Raw genomic sequence first — 17,937 nt, forward strand, 5'->3', positions numbered from 1 at the left:
ATCACAGGACCTAAAGTGCTCCCCAACACAAACCTCCGTCACCTGACCTATCTCATTCCCTAACAGGAGATCCATCACTGCCCCTTCTCTAGTTGGTACCTCTACGTATTGCTGCAAAAAACTATCCTGCACACATTTTACAAACTCCAAACCATCCAGCCCTTTTACAGTATGGGCTTTCCAGTCTATGTGTGGAAAATTAAAATCTCTCACAATCACAACCTTGTGCTTACTACAAATATCTGCTATCTCCTTACAAATTTGCTCCTCCAATTCTCGCTCCCCATTTGGTGGTCTATAATACATCCCCATAGGTATTACTACACCTTTCCCATTCCTCAATTCCACCCAAGCAGCCTCCCTAGATGAGGCCTCCAATCTATCCTGCCAGAGCACCGCTGTAATATTTTCCTTCCCCTCTTGTCCCTCCGATTCTATCACACCTGAAGCAATTAAATCCAGGAGTATTTAGTTGCCAATCTCACCCCTCCTGTAACCATGTTTCACTAATAGCCACCACATCATACTTCCAGGTATCAATCCATGCTTTAAGCTTATCCACCTTTCTTATAATGCTCCTAGCATTAAAGTAAATGCATTTAAGAAATTTTGCACCTCTTACTCTCTGTTTATCACTAACGGTGCAAACAACTTTACTATTTTCTTTTTCTTCCTTCTCCCCCACATCCGTTCCTGCACTCTGGTTCCCCTCCCCCCCACCTTGTATCTAGTTTAAATCCACTGGAGCCTCCCTAGCAAACCTCCCTGCAAGAATATTTGTCCCCCTCCATTTCAGATGTAAACCGTCCCACTGGAACAGGGTCCCACCTTCCCTGGAAAACTGCCCAATGATCTATTTAAAAAAATTATGGATATAGAGAACATGTATTTAAGTTGAGAAGAGGTAAGTTCAAAGGAGATGTGCAGGTCACGTTCTTAGACTTAGAGAGTGGTGGATGTTTGGAATGCAGTTTCAGAGGTCAGCATCAGGTTTATTATCATGGGCATGTGACGTGAAATTTGTTAACTTAGCAGCAGCAGTTCAATGCAATACATAATCTAGAAGAAAAAAAAATAAGTGAATCAATTACAGTATATGTATATTGAATAGATAAAAATCGTGCAAAAAAACAGAAATAATATATATTTAAAAAAGTGAGGTCATGGTCAAGGGTTCAATGTCCATTTAGGAATCGGGTAGCAGAGGGGAAGAAGCTGTTCCTGAATTGCTGAGTGTGTGCTTCTGTACCTCCTACCTGATGAAAACGGTGTGAAAAGGGCATACCCTGGGTACTGGAGGTCCTTTATAATGGATGCTGCCTTTCTAAGACACCACTCGGTCTTGGGTACTTCGTAGGCTCGTACCCAAGATGGAGCCGACTAAATTTATAACCCTTTGCAGCTTCTTTTGGTCCTGTGCAGTAGCCACCCCCTTCCCCCCCCCCCCCCCCAATATCAGACACCAAATCTCTTCAAACTCCTATGAAGTATAACTGCTGCCTTGCCTTCTTTATAACTACATCGATCTGTTGGGACCAGGCTAGATCCTCAGAGATCTTGACATCCAGGAATTTGAAACTACTCATTCTCTCCACTTCTAATCCCTCTACGAGGATTGGTATGTGTTTCTTCATCTTACAGTTCCGGAAGTCCAGTCAGCCTTTCATTTTACTGAACCATAGAACATTACAGCACAGAAACAGGCCTTTTGGCCCTTCTTGGCTGTGCCAAACCATTTTTCTGCCTAGTCCACTGACCTGCACTTGGACCATATCCCTCCATACACCTCTCACCTTTCTCCCCTAGCCTCAGTGGAAAAAGCCTGCTTGTATTCACTCTATTTATACCCATCATAATTTTATATACCTGTATCAAATCTCCCCTCATTCTTCTACGCTCCAAGAAATAAAGTCCTAACCTATTCAACCTTTCTATGTAACTGAGTTTCTCAAGTCCCGGCAACATCCTTGTAAACCTTCTCTGTACTCTTTCAACCTTATTAATATCCTTCCTGTAATTTGGTGACCAAAACTGAACAGAATACTCCAAATTCAGCCTCACCAATGCCGTATACAACCTCACCATAACATTCCAACTCTTATACTCAATACTTTGATTTATAAAGGCCAATGTACCAAAAGCTCTCTTTACGACCCTATCTACCAGTGACACCACTTTTAGGGAACTTTGTATCTGTATTCCCAGATCCTTCTGTTCTACTGCACTCCTCAGTGCCCTACCATTTACCTTGTATGTTCTACCTTAGTTTGTCCTTCCAAAGTGCAATACCTCACACTTATCTGTATTAAACTCCATCTGCCATTTTTCCGCCCATTTTTCCAGCTGTTCCAAATCCCTCTGCAAACTCTAAAAACCTTCCTCACTGTCCACTACACCTCCAATCTTTGTATCACCAGCAAATTTGCTGATCCAATTTACCACATTATCATCCAGATCATTGATATAGATGACAAATAACAATGGACTCAGCACTGATCCCTGTGGCACACCACTAGTCACAGGCCTCCACTCAGAGAGGCAATCCTCCACTACCACTTTCTGGCTTCTTCCATTGACCCAATGTCTAATCCAATTTACTACCTCTCCATGTATACCTAGCGACTGAATCTTTCTAACTAACCTCCCATGCGGGACCTTGTCAAAGGCCTTACTGAAGTCCATGTAGACAATATCCACTGCCTTCCCTTCATCCACTTTCCTGGTAACCTCCTTGAAAAACTCTAATAGATTGATTAAACATGACCTACCATGCACAAAGCCATGTTGACTCTCCCTCATAAGTCCGTCTATCCAAATACTTGTAGATCCTATCTCAGTACTCCTTCCAATAATTTACCTACTACCGATGTCAAACTTATCAGCCTATAATTTCCCGGATTACTTTTAGAGCCTATTTTAAATAACGGAACAACGTGAGCTATCCGCCAATCCTCCAGCACCTCACCCGTAGATACTGACATTTTAAATGTATCTGCCAGGGCCCCTGCAATTTCAGCACTAGTCTGCTTCAGGGTCTGAGGGAATACACTGTCAGGCCCTGGGGATGTATCTACTCTGATTTGTCTCAAGATAGCAAGCACCTCCTCCTCCTCAATCTGTATAGGTTCCATGACCTCACTACTTGTTTGCCTTATTTCCATAGACTCCATGCCAGTTTCCTGTAAATACAGACGCAAAAAGCCCATTTAAGATCTCCCCCTTTTCTTTTGGTTTCATACATAACCGACCACTCTGATCTTCAAGAGGACCAATTTTATCCCTTACTATCCTTTTGCTCTTAATATACCTGTAGAAGCTCTTTAGATTATCCTTCTCCTTGACTGCTAAAGCAACCTCATGTTTTCTTTTAGCCCTCCTGATTTCTCTTTTTTGCACTTTTTATACTCCTCAAGCACCTTATTTGCTCCCTGTTTCCTATACATGTCATACATCTCTGTTTTCTTCTTTATCAGAGTTCTAATATCCCTTGAGAACCAAGGTTCCTTATTCTTATTCACTTTGCCTTTAATCCTGACAGGAACACACAAACTCTGCACTCTCAAAATTTCTCCTTTGAAATCCTCCCACTTACCTACCAATCACATCCTTGCCAGAGAACAACCTGTCCCAATCCACACTTTTTAGATCCTTTCTCATTTCTTCAAATTTGAGCTTTTTCTAGTTTAGAACCTCAACCTGAGGACCAGGTCTATCTTTATCCATGATCAAGTTGAAACTAATGTTGTTATGATCACTGGAACCAAAGTGTTCCCCTACACACACTTCCGTCACCTGTCCTAACTTGTGACGTTGAGTGTCAGGTTGTGGCTGCGACACCACTCCACTGGTTGACATATCTTATTCCTGTACACCCTCTTGTCACCACCTGAGATTCTACCGACAATGGTTGTATCATCATAGAAGGTATTTAAGCACAGTCATGGGTATAGAGAGAGTAGAGCAGTGGGCTAAGCACACACCCCTGAGGTGCACCAGTGTTGATCGTCAGCAAGGAGGAGATGTTGTCACCAATCTGCACAGATTGTGGTCTTCTGGTTTGGAAGTCGAGGATCCAATTGCAGAGAGAGTACAGACACCCAAGTTCTTCAATTTCTCAATCAGGATAATGGGAATGATGGTATTAAATGCTGAGCTACGGTCGATGAACAGCATCCTGATATAGGTGTTTGTGGTGTCCAGGTAGTCTAAAGCCGTGTGAAGAGCCATTGAGATTGCACTTGTCATTGGACTATTGTGGCGATAGGCAAATTGCAATGAGTCCAAGCCCTTGCTGAGGCAGGAGTTCAGTCTAGTCATGACCAACCTCTCAAAGCATTTCATCACTGTAAATGTGAGTGCTACTGAGTGATAGTCATTAAGGCAGCTCACATTATTCTTCTTAGGCACTAGTATAATTATTGCCTTTTTGAAGCAAGTAGGAACTTGCTCCCCCTCCCCCGTAGCAGTGAGAGGTTGAAAATGTCTTTGAATACTCCCACCAGTTGATTGGCAGAGGTTTTCAGAGCCTTACCAGGTACTGCATCGGGACCTTCCGCCTTATGAGGGTTTACTCTCTTTAAAGACAGCCTAACATCGGCCTCTGAGACAGAGATCATGGGGTCATCAGTTGCATCAGGGATCTTCACAGTTGTAGTTATATTCTCCCTTTTAAAGCGGGCATCTGCTAGTGAAGCATTGCTGCCATTCATGATACTGGGTTTTGCTTTGTATGAAGTTTTGTCTTGCAAACCCTGCCAAAGTTGTTGTACATACGATGCTGCCTCCACCCTCATTCAAAGTTGTCTCTTCGTCCTTTGGTAGTAGAAGCAAATTCAATAAATGTGAATTTAAGCTCATAGATAGGCATATGAATGTGCAGAGAATTGAGGTATATGGACTTTGTGTACGCAGATGGGATGAGTTTAGTGCGAAACCTAATTAATAATTTGATTAGTTTTGTACAACATCTTGGGCCAAGGGCCTTTTCCCATGCCGCATTGTTCTCTGCTCTATGTTCTTTTAGAGTACGGTCATGTTGTGAAAGAGTTCACATGGTGCAAGTTGTTTTTATTTTCCATATCAAACATAGCATTGTTCCAAGGCTTCAATATTTAAATCTTCCCCTGGTCTTAGCTGTGCAACTGTAAGATCTGAGTGAACTTTGAGCAAAAAAAAAAAACTGCCTCAAGCAGCATTTATACACTATCCGTAGTCAGTTGTAAAATGGAATTTGTAAATTCCTGCATCCCTTCGGGCTGAACCATTAAGGAAGGAATGAAAATAACTTTAGAAGAGTATCTAATTAAATTTAATTGGGAAGCCCCTTTTCCTTTCTAAAATACAGTAATCTACAATTATCTTTGTAGATAATCTGTTCTCTAAATAGTTTTTATTTCATTTTATATTAAAAATACAGCTGAGTTACTTATACATTTTAAACTCTTGACCTGTACTTGCCCTGGCAAGAAAGAAGAGCCTGAATGAGGAACAAAACAAGTATGGTTATAAGCACCTGGAAATACTTTACAGTCATAAAGTCTTATGAAGTGCAATCATTTTAGCCAGCAGCAACTTTAAGTATGTATTCTAAGTTAATAAACATTGTTAGAATAGAATTAACAAATAATTCTATATGTTTGGAGCTTTGTAGTTGTATTTTGTTCTGGTTGGATAAGCAGGATGACTTGCCTTTTGCAGATAACTGTTACACAGCTGGAAAACTATGTTGGAGAAGTGGTTTGGGGGACAAGGAAATATTTTACATCAGTCTTCACCGCGGAAGGCACTAGCAGTATGGTGGAAGTTCCAGGTATCAGGGGTCATGAAATGTGTGAAGTTACCATTACTAGAGAGAGGGTTCTTCGGGAAACTGGAAGGTCTGAAGGTAGGTAAGTCACCTGAACCAGATGGTGTACACACCAAGTTTCTGATAGAGGTGGCTGAAGAGATTGTGAAGGCATTAGTAATGATCTTTCAAGAATCACTAGATTCTGTAATAGTGCTGGAAGAATGGACAATTGCAAATGTCACTCCACTCTTCAAGAAGGGAGAAGAGCAGAAGAAAGGAAACTATAGGCTAGTTAGCTTGACCTCATTGGTTGGGAAGATGTTGGGGTTGATTATTAAGGATGCGGTCTTGGGGTTCTTGGAGGCACATGATAAAATAGGCCATAATCATCAAGGGAAAATCTTGCCTGACCAACCCATTGGAATTCTTTGAGGAAATAACAATCAGGACAGACAAAAGAGAATCGGTTGATGTTGTGTACTTGGATTTTCAGAAGGCCTTTGACAAGGTGCCACACACACGGCTGCTTAACAAGCTACGAGCCCGTGGTATTACAGGAACAATTCTAGCATGGATAAAGCAGTGGCTGATTGGCAGGAGGCAAAGAGTGTGAATAAAGGGAACCTTTTCTAGTACTGCAGTGTCTAGTGGTGTTCACAGAGATCTGTGTTAGGACTTACTTTTTCCCAAGGACATTTTAGAAAGGCTCTGGTACGACTCTAAGGAATGTAATGTGAGGGACATAGGAGTACAAGTTCATTGAAAGTGGTGTCACAGGTAGATAGAGTGGTGAAAAGGATATTAAGCATACTGACTTTCATCAGTCAGGCCATTGAGTTAAAGGAATTGAGATAGTATGTTGCAGTTGTATAAATTTTAGTGAGGCCAAACTTGGGGTTTTGTGCACAGTTTTGATCACTCTGTTATAGGAATGAAGTGATTAAACTGGAAAGAGTACAAAAAAGATTTAGGGAGATGTTGCCAGGACTTTGGGACCTGAGTTACATGGAAAGGTTAGCCAGGCTAGGTCTTCATTTCTTGGGAATTAGGGAAATGAAAGGCAATCCTAAAGAAATGTTTAAAATTATATTAGACATAGTTGAGGTGGATGGTAACGGTCTTTCCTCAGAGCAGGAGCATCCAAAACTCAGGTTATTGGTTTAGGGTGAGAGGGAAAAGGCTTATAAAGGACCTGAGGGACACCTTTTCAAGCAGAGGTCAATGCGCAAATGGAGCAAACTATTAGAGGAAGTGGTTAAGGCAGGGATGGTGCTTAGAGACGCAAACACAGGAAATTGGAACTTGTTGGGTGGGCATTGTGGTTGGCTTGAAGTTGTTGGGCCAAAGGGCCTGTATCTGTGCTGTATTGTTCTATGACTAACTTATCCTAATTATTAAAATAACCATTGCTAACTGTTTACAAATTTCTGTCTATCGGTGTAGTACCTTGAGGCACTAAGGGAATATACAGTCCGCAGCTTTGAATGTTTCTTTTTCTAGTAATGTAATGCATTGTAAGAAGTATATTGTACCTATGTATGTGTAGAGTAGCTTTAGCAATCATTAGGGTAGTTTTCATCATATGGTTTAGCTCTGGGTGCATTGATTTATGGAGATACAGCAGTTTAGATGAGCTTATTGCCTTAAAAAGATATTCTGTTCATAGCTCTACCTATCTGTTTGCTAAAGAATCCCACAGGTATGGCATAGATATTTTCTTAATCGATGATTCAGTGATGGATTTTGTATTTTCTCTGTGATACTTTGGAAAAAATCTACACAAAGAAAGATGGCTGTGGTTGTTGAAGATCAAGCACCTCCAGCACAGCTAGTTAGTAGGAATTTTTTCTGAGCTTTGTCATAGACCCAACTATCTTCAACTGTTTTAATTAATTATATATTATTAATCCCTCTCTTAATTATAAGTCAGAAATGGGAGTAAACATGGGTGATTGCACAACAATCAATTCTATTCATAATCCCTCTACAAATGAAGCAGTCCAGGCTTCCACGCTGAAAAACCTAGATTACATTCAGGCATAGTCTAATAATTGACATCTGCACTGAACAAGTACCGGTTAGTGACTGTCTGACTGTCTCTTCTTGACATTTCACAGAGCTACTGTCACCAAATTCCTCGCCAGTCACTTCTTGGGCCAGTCACATAAGAACTGATTAGCTTCTGGGTATCATGCAGTGAATTACTTGTTTCATAGAATTCTCTTTTATCTGCATGTATGGATGGATAGATAGATTCTGTATTGATCCCAAAGGAGATTAGTGTCACAGTAATTACAAGTGCACAGATAAAAATACTAGAAGAGAAGTAAGAAAGAATTTTAAAAAAACTACGTTACCTCAAACAGTCTAACAGGAGGTGGGGGGGAGGTGGAATCATCACTTCCGTGGCTTTAGGTTGACTCATAGCGCCTAATAGCTGAGGGTAAGAATGACCTCATATAGCGAGCGTTTTTTGGAGCAACACAGTTATCTTAGTTTAGTATCAGAAATGCTCCTTTGTTCAGCCAAAGAGGCGTACAGAGGGTGAGAAGCATTGTCCAGAATTGCCAGGATTTTCCGTAGGGTCCTTTGTCCTACCACTGTCTCCAGTGCGTCCAGTTTGACTCCTATAACGGAACCAGCCTTTCTAATCAGTTTATTGAGCCTGTTGGCATCACCCATGTTGATGCCATTGCCCCAGCACACCTCCACATAGAAGATTGTACTGGCGACAACAGACTGGTAGAACATATGAAGGAAAGGCTGCATGCTCCAAAGGAACTCAGTCTCCTTTGGAGGTTAGAGGCAACTCTGGCCCTTCTTGTACACAGCCTCTGTGTTGGTGCTCCACTCAAGTCTGTCATCCTGGTGCACCGCCAGGTAATTGTAGGTCCTCACCACATCACTTCCTCATCATCAATAGTAACAGGGAGCAGTGTAGGTTTGGTCTTCCTAAAGTCTATCACCATCTGTTTTGTCTTACTGATGTTAAGCTGCAGATGATTCAGCTTGCACCATTTGACAAAGTCCTCCACCAGGGCCCTGTATTCATCCTCCTGTCCTCTCTTTATACACCCAACTATTGCTGAATCATCAGAGGATTTCTGCAGATGGCGTGACTCAGTGTTACACCTAGTCCGAGGTAGACAGGGTAAACAGGAAGGGAGCCTGTGCAGTCCCCTGTGGGTCCCCAGTGCTGCTTATAGCCATGTCTGACACACAGCTCTGAAGCCACACAAACTGTGGTCTGCCAGTCAGGTAGTCCATTATTCAGGATACAATGGAATTGCCAACCTGCATTGAATAGAGCTTTTCCCCCAGCAACCCTACAACACTCAAAGTACTTTGACTAGAGAGGCTAAATATTCGGGAGAGTTAGTTACCAACACTTTCTCAGGAACAAGAAAGTTCTGTGCAGTAACACATATATCCTATAAGAATTGTTTTTTTAAAAAGTCTATAGCAACTATTTGATAACGAAGGCTAAATTGTCTTGATTTCTCGTTCAAATCATAATAGCTGCTATTAGATTTAAATATAAATAATTAAAATTAGAAGGATGCATATGGAGCATGGGAATACAAGGCTATAACTCTGTCTTTTGACCTATAAGATTGCTTGTGATTCTGATTACTCTGATGGATGCAGTAAGCAGATTCTTAGTAATCTGTTGGGCCAGTTCAAATTACTCAAAGTATTGAGTCAGGTGAAGAAATACAGTATTACTTGATATGAACAATAAGGAAAGCTGCTTACAAGTATTAAGCCAACTATAAAAATGTATCTGTCTTAAATTTCTTATACTCTAAAGAGCACAAAGCAGAAATGGGAATTGCACATGATAGATAAATAGATAAAATATCAAAATATTTTATGTAAAATCTGTGGAATTTTCAAATCAATGATTTGAGTGAATTTGATTCCACACAAATAAAAATGTTTGCAGAGCCAGCCACAGAGGTTACTGACAAATGTTATAGCTTAATCTAGCCTTAACATTTCATATATGCCTTGTCTAATGAGACGTAATATTTAAAGTGTTCTTTTTATAGCAAGAAAGCACATGTTGGAAGTTCAAATCAAATTACTAATTCTACTTGAAACAACAAATGTTGCAATTATGCGGACTGCAAAGAAGAATATTCTGGCAGCAACATGTGGATTTCTGTTTTTAATTACATAAATAACAGGAAATGGTGGCTGTATTACCATCATTAAATCTATAGTTCCAAGCCATTTGGTATTTCATATATGTCTAAAGTTCTGAAAATTCCTTTTTAAAGGAATTAATTTATTGAGATGTTTCTCACAATTCTTTGTCAGTACTATTATTTTATATTTTTTTTAAGTTGCAGTAATTGATCATAACTGTAGTGAGTTCTGCCAGGTAGAAGCGATGCAAACTTCAGTATAATCATTATGAATTTGAATTTAGCTTTTGTCAAAATTGACAGCATTACACTTAGCTGCTGCGACATTATAATTTTAGAAATACTGTATTAACAAATGCGTTAACATACTAATGATTCATATTAAAGTATATGGTTTCTAATGATTTTTTTATATTGGAAAGCTCATCGCAGATCTTTGGGTGTATCTCTTCCCCTGCCCTTTTCTGGTCTCTCTTTACCACCCTCACTATCTCCTGCTCTCTCCCCACTTTTCCTGAACACTGCTCTCGTCCACCTAACTCTAATCCCTCTGCCCCAAGCCATCTCTCGCCTCACCCCCCAGCTTTGGGTGTAAATTTGTGATGTATCTCTCCCCTGCCCTTCTCAGGTCCCTCTCCACACTCAGGTCAAGTGAAGTTTATTGTCATTTAACTGCATATTTGTAAATAATGTATATCACCATATAATGTATATAGAACTAAACATTTTTTTGGCCAGGTGCAAAGCACAAAACACACATAACACATGATAACTTTTGAAGATAAAGGTAAAATTTACAGGTGAATCATACTTAAATAACAAACTAAAGTGCATTAATATTAAATTTTGTAAGGCGTGAAACAGATTAGCCAGTGACTCTTCGAATATAATGCAGCCAGGATTTCAGAAGCCTAATGGCCTGAAGAAACTGTTTCTCATCCTGACCATTCTTGTTTTTACGCATCGTAGTCTTCTTCCAGATGGTAGAAAGTCAGAGAATGCTGGATAGATGGATGGGATCCTTAATAATACTAAGGGCCCTGCGTACACAGCACTCCTGATAAATATCCCAATGGATGGTAGGGAGACCCCATATGATCCTCTCAGCTGTTCTTACAGTCCTTTATAGGGACTTTCGGTTCGATGCTTGGCTACTTCCATACTGGATTGAGATACAACTTGTCAGGATGCTCTTAATGATGCTCCTGTAAAATGCAGTTAAGATGGGGGGGGAGCCTCGCTTGCCTCAATCTTCTTAGGAAGTGGAGGCACTGCTGTGCCAACTTGTTCAGGGAGGTGATACTAAGGGACCAGGTGAGGTCATCCACGATGTGAACTCTCAGGAACTTGGTGCACTTAACTCTCTCTACAAAGGAGCTATGTATTCACAGAAGGGGATATTCATCTCGCCCTCCCCTGTTCTCCCCCCATTCTTCCACTCTCTTTCCCTTGCTCTCGCCCACCTTGCCCCTGCTGTCGCTCACCTACCCCAAGTGCCTCTGCCCCACCTGGTTTCTCGCCTCCTCAGTCCTTGCCCACACCTTCTGCGCCCCCCCCACCAAAGTCCTTGCACCTGGCCCTCCAGTCCTTGCCCCTCTCACTGCACACCCACCATCTGCTCAGCAGTCTGAATTGAGTGGGCTGCACTGATAACTGTTAGGGGTGTGCACTACAGGTATTAGATTTTTACTAATATATATAATATGTATTGCTAATGTTTTATATTTATGAATATTTAACTAATGTAATACAATAATTTACAGTGGATATTTAGCTTTTGGAAGGTTATTCAGATGTCTGACATTAACTGATTTGTGGAACTTGTGGCATGAGTAGATATTGATTGGGGTTTTGGAATCCTGAGTTTAAAAGAAGCTACTGAAACAGTTATCTGGGGTTAATTAGCAAAACTTTTATGTTCCTTGGAGTAAAAAAAATGTTTTCTATTCAATTATTGTAACTCTTAACAAAAATACTGCTGTTCAGGCAGAAATGGGTTAAATTTCTGAGTCTGTAGAAAATAAAGGTGTGACCTTATTGGTTACCCAAGGAAACCAACAGTGAAAGTTTCATGTTTACAGAGGAGTGGGTGGTGGGTTAGGGTTGGCCTCTCTCTTGACCTTTGGATCATTTGTCATTATCTACTTGGATCAGAGATCCTCATTGCTAAGAGCAACAAAGTGGAAAATGGCAGCCTTTGCAATCTGCTGCTATAGCAACAATCTTCTATCTTTAATAACTGCAAAGCTTCACTGGGAACAACTTCTAACGTTTAACTGTCAAGTACACATTTTGATAGTGCTTAATCAACTGAATTATGTTCCAGAATTTTGTTTTAAACTTGTACATAAATGTTATTTTGTGGACTATTAGCATACAAATATTCAATTTTATCATCCATGTTAGATTTTAAAGCACTCCCATGGTTTACAGTACTCTGAATCAATAAATTCATGACCAGTTTTTGTAACACTGTACAAAACTTGAATATTTGCAGATATATAGTAAATTGTTAAATTTCTGTTTTAACTGTCTGCTGAATCCATAAACGGAAACATTTATTGAAAGGTAGTTTAAGTAATGCTTGTCTGCCAATGATTATGATCATCTGAAACTTGTTTTGAAGATTGCAATTTTAAAAATCCCAAAGCTAAAATTCTAGTAAATTATTTTAGCTTTCGTAGAGATTAAAGAATTAATGTAACTGTTGGTAGTCTTAAATCAGTTTGAATTTATTTACTTTAGTGCTTTGGCAGCACTCAAAATTTTTCTAGTTAAAAATTTGTGTTTTCAATTTTGAATCAGAAATTCAAAAGTTAAAAATGAAAGCAATCCATATCTAGATCAACATGACAACTGGGTCCAGGTTTATCCTTCGGTAACTGCAGCATAATTACATAACAATATTTGAGGAGGAATACTTCTCTGCCTTTTGCATTAACTTTTCTCGTTCTCCTCAACTTCATGGGCATCCTTTATCTGAACATATCTGCTTTGAAGTGCACAAATAATATACTAACACCACTTATTCAAATGTTTGTGAATTGTTTTGATGAAATACGCTCATATTTCATATACTCAACCTTAAGCTATCATGACATGCGTTGTTGACCATCTTGAAAGCAAATAGTACCATCCAGAAGATGTATTTGACATTCCAACAATAGTATTTACTTCTCCCTTTTGTAATATCTGAAACCACATTTGAAAAAAAATGGATTAAGATATATTCTTACTTTGTTATTTTTTCATGAAATGAGATCTTGTGTTTAACACTTGCAAATTCTGGAGGGTCTCAACAGGCCAGGCAGCATCTATGAAGATGTTAATCTTGCTGCCTGATGTGCTGAGTTTTTCCAGCATTTTGTCTGTGTTAAACATAAAATTTCTAGCATCTGCAGGATCTCTTGTGCATCTCTTATATTTTAGTTGCTTTATATGCATCCACTGAAACGTTTACAGTACCAATAATTATATTCAAAACAGTCCAATAACCTTGCATCTAATGATTTGTGAAAAATATATGTCTATAAAAGAGTTATAGAGGTTGTGAATAGTTATGATATGAATTAGTTTCAAGATTATTCATCATTGGTTTGTTTTTGGCTCCTGACATTTGGTTTCATTTACATCAAAATGTAATTACTGGTGGTGAAAATATGCTTTGCATTATTTCCAGAATTTCAAGAGACATAAGAGACATTCCACAATTTCAACACACGTATTAACTATGCATTTTGCAGATGGTCCTCCATTTTATTAAATAGATTTTCCCATGTAAATGATAAATTGTTGAATTTGCGTCATTTAAATGTAAATAGCTTATACTTGATTATACTAAGTGCTACACTTCAAAGAGAGGAAAGTCAGCTGCATAGTAGCTCCAGGCTAGGGTGTGTCTCTCCTGCTCTGATCTAACTGCATTTTGCTGCATAAAGTGAGCTACAGTCATCCCAGTTCACACAATTGCCATGTTGGGTCAATTACTGCAAAAATTCATTGGGGAAAAAAAGAACTCTGAGAAACAACATGGTGAAATAATATATTGAGGAAACTCTTTAATTTGTAGGATACTGAAATTGTTACCTAACCCCACAATGATATGGAAGACTTCCTTGCTCTGTTTCAGATTACTACACAACACAGAAAGTACTATTACCACAGATAAATTAACAAATAACAAGGTGTATTTATGACATAAGTTTAAAAAGTAAGCAGTATAACACTACTGGTGCTTCAAAAGAGCCACGTAAAAGTGACACAAGAGATTCTGCATATACTAGAAATCTTATGTTTAACACAGACAAAATGCTGGAGGAACTGAGCAGATAAGGCAGCAAGTTTAACACTCGCAAACTAATGGAGGTACTCAGCAGGTCAGTCTTATGGCCTGGGAGAAGAAGCTGTTTTCCATCTTAACAGTTCTTGTCCTAATGCTTCGGTACCACCTGCTTGCTCTCCATCAGCCTCCTCAGCTTCACAGAAAATAATCCAAATTTGTCCAGTCTTTCCTTATAGCACATAGCCTCTAATCTAGGCACCATCCTGGTAAACCTCTTCTGCACACTCTCCATATCCTTAACATCCTTTCTATAATGGAGCAACCAGAATTGAATGTAATACTCCAGATGCTGCCAAATTAGAGTTTTATAAAGATACAATGTAATATTCTGACTCTTGAGCTCATTTCCTCAACTAATAAAAGCAAGCAGCCCTATGCCTTCTTTATCACCCTACCAACCTGTATAGCCACTTTCTATGAATTATGATCTTAGACCCCAGGATCCCTCTGCACATCAATGCCTGCCTTTACCATTGTACTATCCCTTTGCAATTGATCTCACAAAGTACAACTCTTCAACCTTGGTTGGGTTAAATTTCATCTGAGATTCCTCCATCAATATCTGCAGCTGATCTACATCCTGCTGTGTCCTTTGGCAGTTTTCCACACTATCCACACCACCACCAGTATTGTTTGTGTGCTCATTTACATTTTATATATAATATATCACAAACAACGGAGGTCACAGTACAGATTCCTGCAGAATACTACTTACTCTAAAACTTCTGGCCAGAAAAAATTCCATCGATCACTACCCTCTGTCTTCTATAGGGAAGCCAATTCTGAATCCAAATGGCCAATTCACCATGGATCACATGCATTTTATACTTCTGGATGAGCTTGCCAGGAGAAACCTTGTCAAACACTTTCGTAAAAATCCATGTAGATAGCACCCACAGTCATCAATCACCTTTGATATCTTCTCAAAAAACTCTATCAAGTTAGTAAGTCAACTTTAGTCTTCTTGACTCAAGGTAGTGAAGTAGACTAACTCAAGTTAGTAAATCTTAGTAAACTATGACTCCTGGAAAGCCATGCTGACCATCCCTAATTAGGCCATGGTTTTCTAAACACTCTTATATCTTGTCCCTAAGAATCCTCTCTAGTAACTTCCCTACCACTGATGTGAGAGTTGCTTGTCTTTAGTTTAAAGATCATTCCTGTTTCCTTTCTTGAACTATAGAATAATATTAGCTAATCGCCAGTGTTCTGGAACCTTGCCTGTGGCTAGATAGGGTACGAAGATCCTGGTCAAGGCCCCAGTACACTCATTTCTTGGCCTTCTCAATAACCTGTGGTATATCCCATCAGGTCCTGAGAACTTAGTTCACTTCGATGTAGTTTATGATATCCAATACAACCTCCTTTATTTCAAAATGCTCCATAATGACATCTCTATCTTCATGTCCTTGGTAAATACTGATGCAATGTACTCATTTAGGACCTCACCCACATCTAAGCATATGTTCCCTCCTTAATCCTTGAGTTATCCTACCTGCTGCCTAGTCATCCTCTTGCTCTTGATGTTTGTACAGGATGTTTTTGAATTCTCTTTAATCCTACTTCCCAAAGTTATCATAGCCTCTCCTATCTCTCCTAATTCTGTTCTTGAGTTTTCCAGCTTCTCAAGTGCTGTGTTTGATTTTAGCTTCCTAAACTTAACATTTGCTTCCTCTTTCTTGATTAAATTCACCACCTCTTCCAACATTCAAAGTTCCCTTGCTACTGTTTGTGCAAGTGATCTTCAAAAATGTCTTGAATAGTCAACATCATTGAAATGTACGTCTTGATTTTTTTTTGCATTTCAAGCATAGTAGCTTTTTCTTCTACCAGTAAGAATATCAATCGTCTCTAAATTTCAGTACTTTGTTTTTTTTCTAACAAAGAATGAAGAAACCTCACCTGCCCTGTAATTTCATTTTTTATTCATGAAATCAGAAACATCCTCCACATTCTATTCCTAACTATTTATTGTCTTAACTCTCCCAATGGTTTGGTGCTATGTCTCTTTCCTTAAAGGGTTTTAGTCAGCATCATCTGTATTGAACGTTCATTGTATATGTTCATAAGAATGAATAAATAATAAGTAAATTTGTTTATTATCATCACATGTACCAAGGTACAGTGGAAAAACTTGTCTTGCATTACATTCATACCAATCAATTCATTGCAACGATAACATAGTGCAGAATTCAGTAATGCCCTCCATCTAAATACTATAAAGCAGCGGTCCCCAACCACCAGGCTGCAGACTGGTACCGGGCTGCAAGGCATGCGCTACCGGGCTGCGAGGAAACAATATGATTTGGTGATATGAGTCAGCTGCACCTTTCCTCATTCCCTGTCACGCCCACTGTTGAGCTTGAACGCACACGACATCCATGTCAACACGGGAAGGAGATCAACTCCTCAAGCTTGCAAATGACGGCGGGCTGAAAAGTATGTTTGACATAACATCTCTGCCGGCATTCTGGATCAAAGTCAAGGGTGAATATCCTGAGATAGCCACGGAAGCACTGAAAACGTTGCTTCCATTTCCAACCTAGCTCTGCAATGAATGTAACAAAAACTAAATTGCGGAATAGACTGGACATAAGGAACCCCCTTCGAGTATCGCTGTCTCCCCTCACCCCTCGATAGGACCGTCTTGTTGCAGGAAAACAAGCCCAGGGCTCCCACTGATTCAGCGATATTGGTGTGTTGCAATGATTTTATATATTCATACGGGGAAAATATGTGCCGTGTGTTTAATATCCAAACGTTACTTAAAATGTTATGATGCTATTGACTTACTTATATAACCATATAACAATTACAGCACGGAAACAGGCCACCTCTGCACTTCTAGTCCATGCCGAACGCTACTCTCACCTCGTCCCACCGACCTGCACTCAGCCCATAACCCTCCATTCCTTTCCTGTCCATATAGCTATCCAATTTTTCTTTAAATTATAATATCAAACCTGCCTCTACCACTTCTACTGGACGTTCATTCAACACTGACTTCAAGCTCCCCTGATAATTGACTTATTGCTATATTCATGCGAGGAAAATATGTGTTGTGTGTTTAATATTAAATTTGTTAGATAAACCCTTTTAGAAACAAAATTGAGTGTATTAGCCACTTATCACCGATATTCCAGTCGTGATTAACACCCACCCCCGCGAACAGAATCGCCAAAAACGATTTGTAAAAAAAATCAGCATGTGCAAGTCACGCATGCGCATTGATGCCCGCGCAAGGCTTCATGGTCATTGTAGTCTTTCTCGGGGCAAAGGCAATGTATTTGACTGCTACTCTTGTCCGTTGGCAACCACCCCTCCCGCCCCCCTCCCCACAGGGTCGGCCGGTCCGCAAGAATATTGTCAATATGAGACCGGTCCGCAGTGCAAAAAAGGTTGGGGACCCCTGCTATAAAGGAACTGCTAGATAAGAAAGTAAGTGTTTTTGATTAAACAGATGTAGATCACCTTGGAGTATATAGTTAGATATTGGGACAACATACAGCTACTTTCCTTCAAACATTTGGTTCTTGATTCAACTGGCAAAAGCCTAATCACTATCATTTGCAAAAGTTCAATCACCTTGATAACTCTGCACCAGAACTTTTTATTCTGTTTAAATTGTGTTTTCTTGTAAAATTTGTGTGTAATCA

At 39.6% G+C, this 17,937-nt stretch overlaps 1 protein-coding gene across 4 annotated transcripts in view; it reads left to right on the forward strand.

Moving 5' to 3' along the window:
- The window catches only part of LOC140200154 (mitochondrial intermediate peptidase-like), a 99,051-nt gene that overhangs the window by 76,019 nt on the left and 5,095 nt on the right, over window positions 1-17,937 (forward strand). Inside the window, exon 19 of one of the 4 annotated variants that reach the window (XM_072263035.1) lies at window positions 5,698-5,874. The exons of the other annotated variants lie outside the window; for them this stretch is intronic. Within the exon in view, the coding sequence (XP_072119136.1) occupies window positions 5,698-5,789 (92 nt within the window). The 3' untranslated portion in view covers window positions 5,790-5,874. Of the gene's footprint in view, window positions 1-5,697; window positions 5,875-17,937 lie in introns of those variants that run through there. 4 annotated transcript variants of the gene reach the window in all.

This window comes from Mobula birostris, chromosome 7 (assembly GCF_030028105.1).
Source record: "Mobula birostris isolate sMobBir1 chromosome 7, sMobBir1.hap1, whole genome shotgun sequence".
Taxonomy (NCBI): Eukaryota; Metazoa; Chordata; class Chondrichthyes; order Myliobatiformes; family Myliobatidae; genus Mobula; species Mobula birostris.